Source organism: Anolis sagrei, chromosome 6, assembly GCF_037176765.1.
Source record: "Anolis sagrei isolate rAnoSag1 chromosome 6, rAnoSag1.mat, whole genome shotgun sequence".
Taxonomy (NCBI): Eukaryota; Metazoa; Chordata; class Lepidosauria; order Squamata; family Dactyloidae; genus Anolis; species Anolis sagrei.
Window position 1 is genome coordinate 68,200,503 of NC_090026.1, and position 13,561 is coordinate 68,214,063.

Sequence of the window (13,561 nt, forward strand, 5' to 3'; positions counted from 1 at the left end):
GAATTGGTTAAGCTTACTTCCATTTTTATTATTTTTACCCAGTTTTTAAACCATTGTTCTAATTGTATACAAAGGAACCATGTCAATTTTATTTCTCTAAATTCTTCCATAATCATTTCCTTCTTCATTCCAACCTTTATCCAATCTCCCATTTTGTCTAAGTTTTTCCCCCTTAAGTTTTATCCATTAATTTTTTAAAAAAAATGGAAATTTCTTTTCCATTATAGTTGGGGCATTTTATTTTGGAGGTGTTAAAGGCACAAATTTCTCACAAAAGTGGGCAAACGTTAAATAGAAAAATTACCAGAAAGAACACCTTTCTTCTTATTATTATTATGTTTATTTATATCCCGCTTTTTCTCTCTACACTGAGATTCAAAGAGGCTCACAACTAAAAACATTTCGATACCACTTAAAATAAACAACTATACAAATATTAAAACAGTATTAAACAACCTTAGTGGGTTGTTGTAGATTTTTCAGGCTATATGGTCATGTTCTAGAAGCATTCTCTCCTGACATTTCACCTGCATCTATGGCAAGCATCCTCAGAGATTGTAAGACCTCACAACCTCTGAGGATGCTTGCCATAGATGCAGGTGAAATGTCAGGAGAGAATGTTTCTAGAACATAGCCATATAGCCCAAAAAACCTACAACAACCCAGTGATTCCAGCCACGAAAAACATTGACAATACATTAAACAACCTTAGTATTAAAACAATCCAGGTTAAACCATAAAAACATATAAGATCACATCACAAAATCTCAGCAGCCCTTGATGGTCGTAAGGCATCTCAAAATCCTTCAGGGCAACTTTATGGTGAACTTCCACTAGCAGAGATTTCTAGAGAGAACATATTAATCAAACCCACAAAGTTTAGCCCACAAAGGGGGTTTTTTTTGTCGTCTCAGGAGCGACTTGAGAAACTGCAAGTCGCTTCTGGTGTGAGAGAATTGGCCGTCTGCAAGGACGTTGCCCAGGAGATGCCCGGATGATTTAATGTTTTTATCATCCTTGTGGGAGGCTTCTTTCATGTCCTCACATGAGGAGCTGGAGCTGATTGAGGGAGCTCATCCACCTCTCCCCGGATTCAAACTTGCAACCTGTGGGTCTTCAGTCCTGCCGGCACAGGGGTTAAACCCACTGCGCCACCATTTCTAATCGTTTCATCTCCAGTTTATATTTAAAAGCCATTTCTGACACAGGCACAGGCTCTTGTTCATGTTCAGAATCTGAACTTTCTCCTGGGTATTCCTCTGCTTCCTCAACAACCTTTTTCTGATGTCTGGTAGCCATGTTTTGATAAATTTTACCTCACAATTTATTTCTCTAAGTGATCTTAAGGCACTAAATTAGTTGTTAAACGAATCCCATCATCTTGCCACCAATTTCGCAAGGAAGTAGGGGAGCGGAAAGTAATTTATTGTATATTTCCGTAATGGTCGTAAGGCATCTCAAAATCCTTCAGGGCAACTATATGGTGAACTTCCACTAGCAGAGATTTCTAGAGAGAACATATTAATCAAATCCACAAAGTTTAACCCACAAAGGGTTTTTTTTTGTCGTGTCAGGAGTGACTTGAGAAACTGCAAGTCACTTCTGGTGTGAGAGAATTGGCCGTCTGCAAGGACGTTGCCCAGGGGACGCCCAGATGATTTAATGTTTTTATCATCCTTGTGGGAGGCTTCTTTCATGTCCCCGCATGAAGAGCTGGAGCTGATTGAGGGAGTTCATCCACCTCTCCCCGGATTCGAACCTGCGACCTGTGGGTCTTCACTCCTGCCGGCACAGGGGTTTAACCCACTGCGCCACCAGGGGCTCCTACCCACAAAGGTGAAGGGCCGACTGTAATTTCCTGGGCCTCTCTGTTCCACCATTCCACCTTATGGTTAGGCTTGACCTAACAATACTAAGTAAAGAGGTAGTATAAACATAGGGGTTTTTATTCAGCAGCTACTTATATAGTAAACGACAGCTGGGATTGAGATGGTGAACCAATGGGGATGAACAAGATGCTTTTGCTGCTCTAGGCCTGCCTCTGCACAATTGTGATGGCTCAGAACACTGTTGCAAAAGGTTCCAGACTAATAAATCAAATTACAAAAACATTTGCTGAGTTAACAAATTCCCCTGCCCCTGTTCCAAGAGCAGAGGGAGACCGCTATGCAGCAAAATGAATAAATTGCAGACAGAGAATGTGGTACTATGTCCCAACTGTGTGAAAAAAATGTTACAGTTTGCCTTCTTCGATCCACCTAAAGGACACCATCTGAAATCAAGGGAGACTGGAGAACAACTTTGCTTCCAACATACACATTACAATACTGAATTTATATTCAGATTTAGGCTAGCAAGGGACACATGCAAGCTATCATCCAACATGAGTTTGACTTTTGCTAATAAAGTTGCAGACCTGAGCATTTACAGGAATGTGCACATGGAAAATTCTCTCAAAGAAAGTTGATAAGACTAAGTGAACTATTTTTGTACTTTATATGCTCAGGACAGAGCCACACTGACTCAGGATGTTCATGCACATGCCGTCCTTCTCAGCCAGGAAAAAAAATAATACCTATGCTTTTTTTCCTGCAAAATTAGCTATCTCCTGCAATACAAGACCTTAAAAGATTGAAAACAATAAGAGAATAAGACCCACTGCACTGTCACGGATTTTCAGTTTTAGTAAAGTTTAAAATTGTAATGCTTAGAAAGAACTGTGAGTGAAAAAAAAATCAAATTTCTTCCGATTTTCTCAGCCTCTGTTAATAGCCTTTGCCCTTTTCATCCCTTTCCTGTTCTTACTGTTTGACCTTGTCCCTTGAGTATCTGTTCACAGAGAGATTATGAGCTGCAAACAATGTGAGCAGAGAAATTCTATCTGATTTTTTTTCTGAAAGAACCAAAGATTGTTTTGTTTTGTTGTTGTTTTTGCTAGTTTGCTTCATCTTTTTACATTGTCAGGCTGACCACTTTTCCGAAGTGGCCATTGAAGCTTTCAAATATATGAAATGTTTTTGCAGGCAAGGTGAATTCTTGTTGAAGCAAAACCCTGTGCATTTCTAATCAGAATGAACTCTTGTTTAGTAAAACATCAATAGAATGCAATGTTATGCTGAAGTGCACAACATTATCATTTAATTGAAGGAAAGGAATGAAAATTGCTGTCAAGACACACAACATTTGTTCATTACCTCGGCAAATAAAATAGATTTATCTTCCAAAGCAGACAAAAGGGAAACACATTCAGGATGTAAGCTATAATTTGGGTGCCACCACAGAAAAAGTCCTACGCTCTGCTGCCACTGCTGAACCTCTGAAAATAAGGTAACCACCACCTGTCACTTCAGCGCTTTTAATTCTGTACCCATTACTCTGGCCTGGCCCAGTTTTATAGTGTTTGATGTATTGTTTATTGTATGTTGTTAATTATTGCTTTGATCTGTTTTTAATTTGCGTTAGGTTCTGTATTGTTGTGTTGTGTTTGAGGCCTTGGCCTTTGTAAGCCGCATCGAGTCCTTCAGGAGATGCTAGCGGGGTACAAATAAAGTTAATAATAATATTAATAATAACCCATAAAGTGATGTCAATGAACAAAAGAGAGCATATGAGACATATGATATGTTCAAACTACTTCATTTCTCTGGATAATCTGGTTCCTTAATTCTGCATTTACATTTCTGACTGGGCTTTAAAAGTATTCCCCATATATAACACTAGCTGTACCCACCAAGCGTTGCTGTGGACAACCTTCCCTCCCTCTTTCTTTCCTTCTTTTCCTCCTTCCTTTACTCCATCTTGGCTTCCTTTCTTCCCTTTTCTTCATTACTTCTCTCCTTCCTTCCTTCTATACCTTTCCTTCCTTCCCCCCTTTTTCTTCATCTTTTTCTCATTTCTTCCTTCCCTACCTCCTTCCTTCCTTCCTTCATTTTTTGCTTCTATCCATCCTTCTCTCTTTCCTTCCCTCACTCTTTCTTTCCTTCTTTCCCTCCTTCCTTCGCTCCCCTTTCCTTCCTTCCCTTTTTTCTTTCCTTCTCTCCTTCCTTCCTTCTCTACCTCTTTCCTTCCTTCCTTCCCTCTTTTTCATTTTCCTTCCCCCTTTCCCCCCTTTCTTTCTTCTCTACCTCTTTCCTTCCTTCTCTCTTTCCTTCTTTATTTCCCTCCCTCTTTCTCTCTTTCTTTCTCCTCTTCCTTCCCTCCCTCTTCCTTCCCTTTTTTTTACTGTCATTTAGCTTTTTGTCATTTAGGGTTTTGGGGTTTTTAAGTCCTTTCTGATGTTTTTTGGGGGGGGGGGAGTTTATGAGTGATGGTCACTCGTTGGTCTGTTAGGGGTATAGTGTCAAAATTCTGTGTCAATTCATTCAGTGGTTTTTGAGTTATGGTAATCCCATAAACAAACATTACATTTTTATTTATATAGAACCAAAATACCAATCACCCATAGCATGGCAACTGCGAGGATGCTTACCTCCAAAATTTAAGATTCCCAAGGCTTGCAATAGAAAAGAACAGCATAATGTAAATCATGTGGGCATTTGATAAAAATATGTGCAACTGAAAATGTGTTTATTTGAAAAATGCACAAATATTTACCGTTAAAAAATGTGTTTAGAAGTGGAATGTAAAGAAAAATGCATACAAAATGTATTGCTGTTCTGTGCCTTCAAGTTGACTACAATGTATGATGAAGCATACCATAGTTTCCCTATGAAGCCAAAAGTGTTTATGGCTAAACAGAGATTCCTAATCCAACTCTCGAACCACCATCCCACAATGTATGTAAAATGTATGCAATAAAAATTAAATGTGTAAGGAAAATGAAAGTGTGAATTTCTATGCAGAAATGATGGTGGAGCTGTTGCAACTGGTTCCAGAACCAGGATGGTATGGGAATTCTGGTGTAATTCTTAAAAGTACAACAAAGGCAAGGCTGAGAAATTTCAGTTTTTTAACTTGACATCAAGGATCCAAATACCCTAAAGGCAGTAGATCCCATCTGATCTTGAAAACTACTTAGGCAGGCATGTAGCCGGGGGGGGGGGGGGCTTGAGGGGCTTCAGCCCCCCCCCCCCCAAATTCTCATGGTGGTCCATGAGAAGGCCTTACTAGTACATTATTTAAACTATTATGTTTATTCATATCATGATCCGACCACCATGCTTTATATATCCCATATACATGGGGGTATTGGGGTAACGATACAAAAGGTTTGCTAGGGTAGACCCTCTTTCACTCAGACAACCCCCCTCCCCTGAATCAAACTCAGCTCTCTCCCCCCCCCCCCCCCAAATCAAAATCCTGGCTACAGGCCTATACGTAGTGTTAGTACTTGGTTGGGTAACCACCAATGATTACCAGGAGCTATGGAGTATACTTCATAAGAAAGAGCTGACAAAAATACTTCTTAGTATTCCTTGCCTAAGAAAACCCCATGACATTCACAGTGTCATCATAAGACGCAAGGTGACTTGAAGGTACACACACAATTTGATGCCATCAGGTTAGAAATGTATCTCTGGTGGTGTGTAACCTCATTCAGTGTGTTTAAAATAACATTTGATTAACAACCTCATCACATGAGGTCCTTTTTGCTGGTATGTACTGATTCACCTATTATTTTACAATGTAGCCAGCCAGCTCCCATCCCACGATGTAAAGCAACTTCTGGTGGGGCTCCAAGGGATAGAAGAACTGGCACACACCACTACCTCAGCAACACATGAGTCTTTCCATGTTAAATAGAAGTCAGTGGGGGGAGGCCGGGCAACCAACGTTCCCACCCATGAGATGGGGACTCGGGTGTGGGGAAACAGGTTCCCCATTTATTTACTTATTTATTTACTTCGCTTATATACCGCAATTCTCAGCCCAGGGGCGACTCACTGCGGTGTACAACATAGAAAAACAGGTGCAAAATACAAGACATAGTGTAAAATAATACACAATTCATCATTATCAAAAAACATCCTCATCAAAAACATCAACATTACTACAAAAGCCATTCCGTGTCGTCTCATCATCAAACCCACAATCCGGTATCATTTCCGTTGTTCCATTCCTATGGTCAAATTACCAATCATTGCACTTCTTGTTCAAATGCCTTCTTAAACAGCCAGGTCTTTAATTTCCTGCGGAATATCAACAGGGAGGGAGCTAGCCTGATGTCCACGGGAAGGGTGTTCCACAGCCAAGGAGCCACCACCGAGAAGGCCCTATCTCTCATCCCTGCCAGTCGTGCCTGTGACGCAGGCGGGATCGAGAGCAGGGCCTTCCCGGAAGATCTCAAAGTCTTCGTGGGCTCATAGGCCGAGAGGCGGTCAGTTAGGTATCTTGGGCCGGAACCGTTTAGGGCTTTATAGGCCAATGCCAGCACCTTGAATTGAGCCCGGTAGCAGATCGGCAGCCAGTGGAGCTGGTACAGCAGGGGGGTTGTATGCTCCCTGCGTCCCGCTCCTGTTAGTATCATGGCTGCTGCCCGTTGGACCAGTTGGAGCTTCCGGGCCGTCTTCAAAGCCAGCCCCACATAGAGAGCATTGCAGTAGTCTAAATGGGATGTAACCAGAGCGTGGACTACCGTGGCCAAGTCAGACTTCCCAAGGTACGGGCACCCCATGCCCCCAGATGGGCATTACTGGATTCACCATGATGCGTGCTGATTCTTGTGGCCCATCTGATGAGGTCACCAAAATAACAATGATGAATCCTGGCTAGCAATAGTTTAACTGAGTACTCATTTCAGCATGTCAGCTGATTATGTAGCAAAGCAAGAATATTTACATTATAAATTACTCCTGCACCGCATTTCAGGTTTACTTTCTATATCTCTCTAGTTCATCATAAGAAATCATAACAATGATATATTTTTTTAAAAAATGTTCTCAGGAGTCTTTCTTCCTATCATAAGGGAAAATTCCAGCCTTCTGATTCAGCCATATTTTGCCATTTCATACAAACACATAAGGCCACAATTTATGTAAGGCTCAAGGTAAACCTAAAACAAACACAGATGTGCAAATACACTCTGCTTTTTTTCCAGATTAGTCCAACTGACTCCAGGGTAGGCAATTAACTTCAAAGAGACTACTGTGGAATAAGTGGTTTGAGGGCTGCCATTCATAGATAGTTTAGCAGAAACATTTGTAAAAACAAAGAGTGAGCATTTCATCAAATCTAGGCTCAAGATTTCTTCAAGATAAGGGTGCTCAAGCTTGTTCAAGAAAGTTTTTCATAAGCTACTCAAATTGGAAGGACTCTTCTTTACCTCGCGAATCAAAGAGATGTTGCCATAGGAAAGATGGAAAGGCATATACTCTAATGAAAGGTAGCTTGGACAAACTAATGCAGCAATAATGATGATTTAATAGCACCTTCAGCTAGCAAACAGCATTGCAAACCACCTCATTCCAAAATATGCACTGTCTTCCAGGCACAAATTCATGTCAACAAAGACAGTCCATGATACAGTCTATGAGTCAGATCAGAGCAACTAAGGCACAGACAGAAACAAAACATGACTCCTCTTTCTGGAGTCTTTCTGGACTCTAAGAGCCCTTTCACACTGTCCTTTATCCCAGGATCTGATCCCAGATTATCTGTGTTAAATGGGTCCCCATTGCCAGATAACCTGGGATAAACAGATCATCTGGGATCAGATCCTGGGATTCTGGGGCAGTGTGGAGGCTCTAAGTCCCATTCAGAAACAGCTAGATAAAAGGAAATAATCTGGGCTGAAACATATATATCCCAGCTAGCCCCATCACTAATGTTTTCAACAGTATTGTAATCCATGTATTGTTTCCTCCTCTGTATGATGTCACAGCTTGGACCAAGAGATCCTTGATGTGAATTCAATCAATGTCGTGCTTTAGAACAATGCCACTCCTGACAACCAAAGGATTCACTTCCTCTCTTGAGAACCTGAATGAGAAGATTACTGATTGAAGTACATATGGAATTTACTGGTGTGTGTGTATATGTCAATCTTCTGTCTATTTCACTAAAAGAATTCTTTATAGACAGTGAGGCATATATTCAGAGAAATACCAATGCCTATCTGTCTATATAGAAAACTTTTATAACCCTGAGGGATGCATGCTATGCTATTTGGCCATCTGGGGATGTACATAGGCACCTGCAGATGTAAACCAGCGGAATAGGTTCTGCAAAGCAACAATATGCACTAAACTGACTCTATACATGTAGTACTTCAGTAGCCACTACATGGATAGCAGGGCATTTAAGCTGGCCATACCAGTGGTATCTGAGGTCCACATTTACTTTCAGATTTTCCAACGTTTTCCTAATGGTTGGCCAATCAGGTTTGAAAATGTCAATCTATTGTTTTTAATGACTTGGTAGAGGGCTGCATGTAGAATATGAAACACTGAAGCAGTTCAACTCCCATAGAATGAATGCTGCATGAAGGTAGAGAGACACAGCTTTTGATGCACATTCTTTTGTACGTAAATCACTAATCTGATTCCAAAAGTTTTGCTCAAAACACAAGATTATTAAAAAACAAACCAACCTGGAACAGCAATCTTCCCTACGGTTGGATGATTCATCTCCATAACAAGTTCATTGTGCAGAACCTAATAAAATAAAACAAAAAATCCATATATAACATTATCACAATGAACATCATTTCTTTTTTTAAAGTGTTGCAATTGGTGATACATCAAATTCTAAATTTAAAAACTCCTTTGGTGAGGACAAAAGGATGCATTAGCCTTATAAATGGTGACTTCTTCAGTTTTTTAAAGATTCTACTGATGGGTTCAATTGTTATATCTCGATACAAATTATACCAATATCTTATCAATAATAGTGGATGACTTCCATAGACTTTCATGGTTTCATAGCAATTAATTCTACTTAATAAATAGCTACTCCACATTGTATCTTTACATCCCTCAGAAGGGAATTGAACATTCTCCTCTTCTTTTGTATTGCTATATCAATTTAACATTTTAGTTAGAAAGAACTTCCTTTTATATATTCCTTTTCTGAAAAAGAAATGCATCACCAAAAATCAATCTGTCTGTCTGTCTAAAGTAAAAGTATGTGTGTTCCATAAAGGCTTCTATATGGCTTGGTTGATCTGAATCAAAACTGGTAAACTGGTACACATACCCTTCATGACTCAACTTAAAATACTGGCAGGGTTTCAACTGCAAAATCCACTTTTAAGGGCCAAAACTGAAGAAAGGAAAGAGAATAAAGTGTCCTTTCTGGGTAAGAGCTGAGGGAGAGTATAGGAACAAAGCATATTGTTTGTTGCTAGGTAATATAACCCTCATGAGCCTGCAGTTTGATGGTTAGACTATTCATGGATGGTATGGGCTCCATGACAGTGTGGCTGCTGCAGGTGAGCTAAGACTCTTAACTTGAGGCACAGGAGGTGTCATGGAGATTCAATGAGAGGAAGTGTCATGGCCAGCTCTGACAGTGCGGATGAGGAGTGATTGGAAGGGCCAGCAAGGGACATGGAGTTCCCAGTTGTCTCTCCATATTAGTTCATTCATTGCTGAGGATGAGCCTTCAGCAGTGCCAGATACTCTACAGCAGTCCGAACAACTAACAAGCTGAGACAAATATAGCTAGCATACCTGCAGTTTTAGAACACAGAAGAGTGCATGCAGAGACTCACAGGTCTGCAGGATTAGCAGAGAAGCGAGCTTTCAAGATGCAACAGCTGAGATTTTAGGATAGGCTTGTCTAGGCAATCAAACATTATTTGAATGAACCCATACTCTGATATTCTTGGATACTTGGTTTTTCATAGCTTGACTATTCTTTATCTCAGACGTGCTCCTGTAAGTCTTCCAGCTTTGACTCTGGCAACTGAACTTAGACTACAACTTTGGACTATCCTTATCAGTTATTCTTTGGACTTAGTGACGTAACTTTGAAACACTGCCTTGGCTTTGTTTGCACAAACTTCTGGCGTTTGTCTTATGGACTGTGTCTCTTATAATGCAGCATAATCATGACAGGTAGTGGGGAAGGCAACGTGAGGTGCCCATTGCTACAGGACCAGGTGGCAGTATTCATTAGGCTTGGGCGGTTTCGTTCGTTAATTTTGTAATTCATTATTAATTCGTATTTAAATTAGCTTACGATCCAATATTGAGCCATGCAGGAATAGTGTGAGGAGTAAATTAGATTCGAAACAATGTTTTCAATTTATTTCGTAATTGTTTCGTAATTGTTTCGTAATTGTTTCGTAATTATTTCGTAATTATTTTCGCATGTCTGGTGCAAGTTTTATAGTTGTTGTTTGTTTTATCACACCAACAGTCAACAACAGAGGGAGAGGGAAGCTTCAGAAGTTCCCCCTGTCCCATTTGGAGGTTTTTTTAGCATATTGCGCAATCACATCCACCATTAACGAATCGATTCGTAATTTTACGAAATTTCAAAAATTTTGAAATTTTTAAAAGGAAAATTTCGGAATTATTAAAAAAAAAACGAAACACAAGGGTCCCCTAAAAACAAAACGAGTTTAGAACCAAATTGTTTCGTGGTTACCCAAGCCTACCATGATAGGCTTCAAAATACTTGTTGTGGGAGTATAGGGAAGGCAGGCAGGTAGGGAAGATGCATGAGGAAGAAGGAATGGAGGAAGGAAGTAAAATACAAAGAAGAAAGGAAAGATAAAAGGGAAAGGATGGATGGATATAGGGAGGAAAGAAAGAAAAGGAATGGAAAACAAAGGAAGGAAGACAAAGGAATGCAAAAAAGAAGTGGAGAATTATATAAGGAAAAGTAAGGGGGAAAGGAAGGAAGAGAGGGAGAAGATGTATAAGGAAAAAGGAGGAAGGAAAGAAAGGACTATGAAGAAAATGAAAAACCAGGAAACACTGGATATACACACTAGTCACAATATAAAAGTGAGATGTAACTAGTGAGATGTAACTAGCGAAAAAAGAAGTCTCTCCTCTTCCGTTCAAAAGAAATTAATGGTTATGATACTTCAGAGGGACATTTCAGTTGTGCTGGCCCATTTCTTTCAGGAACTGGGAAAGCCAAGTGAGACAACAAAATTGAAGAAATGCAAGTATCATTCAGGGAGGGAGGGAGTTCTCTCATAATGTAGACCACAGGTAATAGCCACTGAGCAACTCACATATTCATCACTAGGGCTGGGAAATCTGTATACTCCAGCAAAGAATTGTGTGGTTTGCAAAAGTCGATAGCAAAGAATTGTGGGGTTTACAGTTCATAAACAGTTCATAAACAATAGATAAGATACAGATAGCCACATTGCACCATGACTTCCATCATCCTTTGCCTTTATTCTCTTGATTCTGTTTCTTCTACCTATAGCTATTTATGCTATATTGACTGCCAGTCTTGGATAAAATAATAATAATAATAATAATAATAATAATAATAATAATAATAATAATACTTTATTTATACCCATCTCCCCAAGGGACTCGGAGTGGCTTACATGAGGCCAAGCCCAACAGTACATCAATAAACAAAAGCAATAAACAAAAACAATAAATACAATACAATTAATATAAATCACATATAAGCAATAACCAATAAACAGTAACATACAAGGATTTAAAAACCTATGGCTGGGCCAAATATAATAGTTTAAAAATAAAAAATAAACGCTGGGCATGAACAAGGCAGATATAACTGGTATAGGGTTTTCAAAGTCAATCCTAAACCAGTAGTAAAGTGCATTCTGAGGGCATATTACTGAGAATTTTCCTTATTCTGGGAAGGCACACTGGAACAGCCATGTTTTCAGGCTCCTCCTAAAGACTGCCAGAGTTGGGGCATGCCTGATGTCCTTGGGAAGTGAGTTCTAGAGTCAGGGGGCCACCATCGAGAAGGCCCTCTCCCTCGTCCACACCAATCGTGCCTGCGAAGGAAGTGGGAGCGCGAGCAGGGCCTCTCCAGATAATCAAAGAGATCATGTGGGTTCGTACACAGTAATGCAGTCACGCAGATAGGGGGGTCTCAAAGCGTTCAGGGCTTTGTAGGTAAGAACCTGCACCTTGAATTGGGACCAGAAAATGAACGGAAGCCAATGGAGCTCCTTAAACAGGAGGTTGACCGCTCTCTGTAAGTCGCACCAGTTAGTAACCTGGCTGCCGCCCATTGTACCAATTAAAATTTCCGGGCCGTTTTCAAGGGCACCCCCACAAAGAGTGCATTAAAGTAATCCAATCTGGAGGTGACTAAGGCATGGACCTTAAAAAGTTAAAAAGTTTGGGAGCCTTCAGAAACAGCTTCTGTTTCTTTAAAAGAAGTGATTCCACTTTTAAATAGGTTGGAAGACATACACTCACACTGTTTTTCATTTTAAAAACTTTAAATATAAAACAAAATATTCTCTATTGTTGCATCTGCAGCTTACTTTAGATTGTGTACATATTTTTTTCATGTATTTCCGATTTTGTAATGCCATGGAATGTTTGCTCCTGATTACATTTCAATGAGTTGGCAAGGCATTTTAATTCTCAAATTGGTTATAAAGTATAATGGTCAGAAGCTTGTATCACAGTTATAATGGGATTGTGAAAGTTCCCCTACTTGGCAATTACCAGGAAGCCATCACTACTATCAAAGGGGGGGGGGGGGGGTCTGTTCCCCTTTTGTTCAGAAAGCAGCTATTGGCCATTCCCAAACCTCTTGCTTGCGTAACCTCTAGCACAAGAAAGGATTGCGAAAGGGTTTCTCCAAAGATTGCTTGAGGATGGGACCATCAGCCTTGTATTTTTGAGTGAAAAGGTAACAGACCCCTGTTGATCAAAGCAGCTGTTGCCTGTAAATGGGGATTAGAGAGATGACGCAAGGATTCATTATGTAACAACATAGCCATGAATTCCAGCCTATTAATCTACTTAATGTGTCTATTCTTTCAGAAATCAGTTGTTTTCCATTGAAGCTTAGTCTTTCAAGTTTCCTCTTCAAATGGTAAATGTTCGAGATCTTTTCTCTGTAATTCACAACACCTCAGAAATATTTATAAGCAAAGCAATAAGCAGGATTCGAAGCTGTCAAAAAACAATGAAGGATAGGAAAGGCACATATACATAGCTATTTTAACATTATTAAATTGTTGTTACCAGCGCCCACATTTTGTAACCAATGGCAGGATATAAATAGTATTAAATAAATCCAGTTTTAAAGTGAGCAAATAATAAAGCGAGCATTTTTAAAAGCCCAGTCAGTTGCCCCTGATTATAAAATACTTTGAAAAGAAGAAAAGGATGTATTATCGAAGGCTTTCATGGCTGGAATCACTGGGTTGTTGTAGGTTTTTTCATGCTATATGGTCATGTTCTAGAGGCATTCTCTCCTGATGTTTCGCCTGCATCTATGGCAAGCATTCTCAGAGGTAGTGACCTCACTACCTCTGAGGATGCTTGCCATAGATGCAGGCAAAATGTCAGAAGAGAATGCCTCTAGAACATGGCCATATAGCCCGAAAAAACGTACAACAACCCAAGAAAAGGATGCTTCAGCGAGCAGTGCCAACTTCCAAAACGCCTAGCACGTTCATGCCATTCTAGGTTCTGATGAGAGGCTTTTTTTC

At 40.0% G+C, this 13,561-nt stretch overlaps 1 protein-coding gene across 1 annotated transcript in view; it reads right to left on the reverse strand.

Moving 5' to 3' along the window:
- SUGCT (succinyl-CoA:glutarate-CoA transferase) overlaps nt 1–13,561 on the reverse strand; it is a 428,036-nt gene that overhangs the window by 57,396 nt on the left and 357,079 nt on the right. Inside the window, exon 13 of the mRNA XM_060781587.2 lies at nt 8,528–8,591. Coding sequence (XP_060637570.2) covers nt 8,528–8,591 — 64 coding nt within the window. The remainder of the gene's footprint in view (nt 1–8,527; nt 8,592–13,561) is intronic.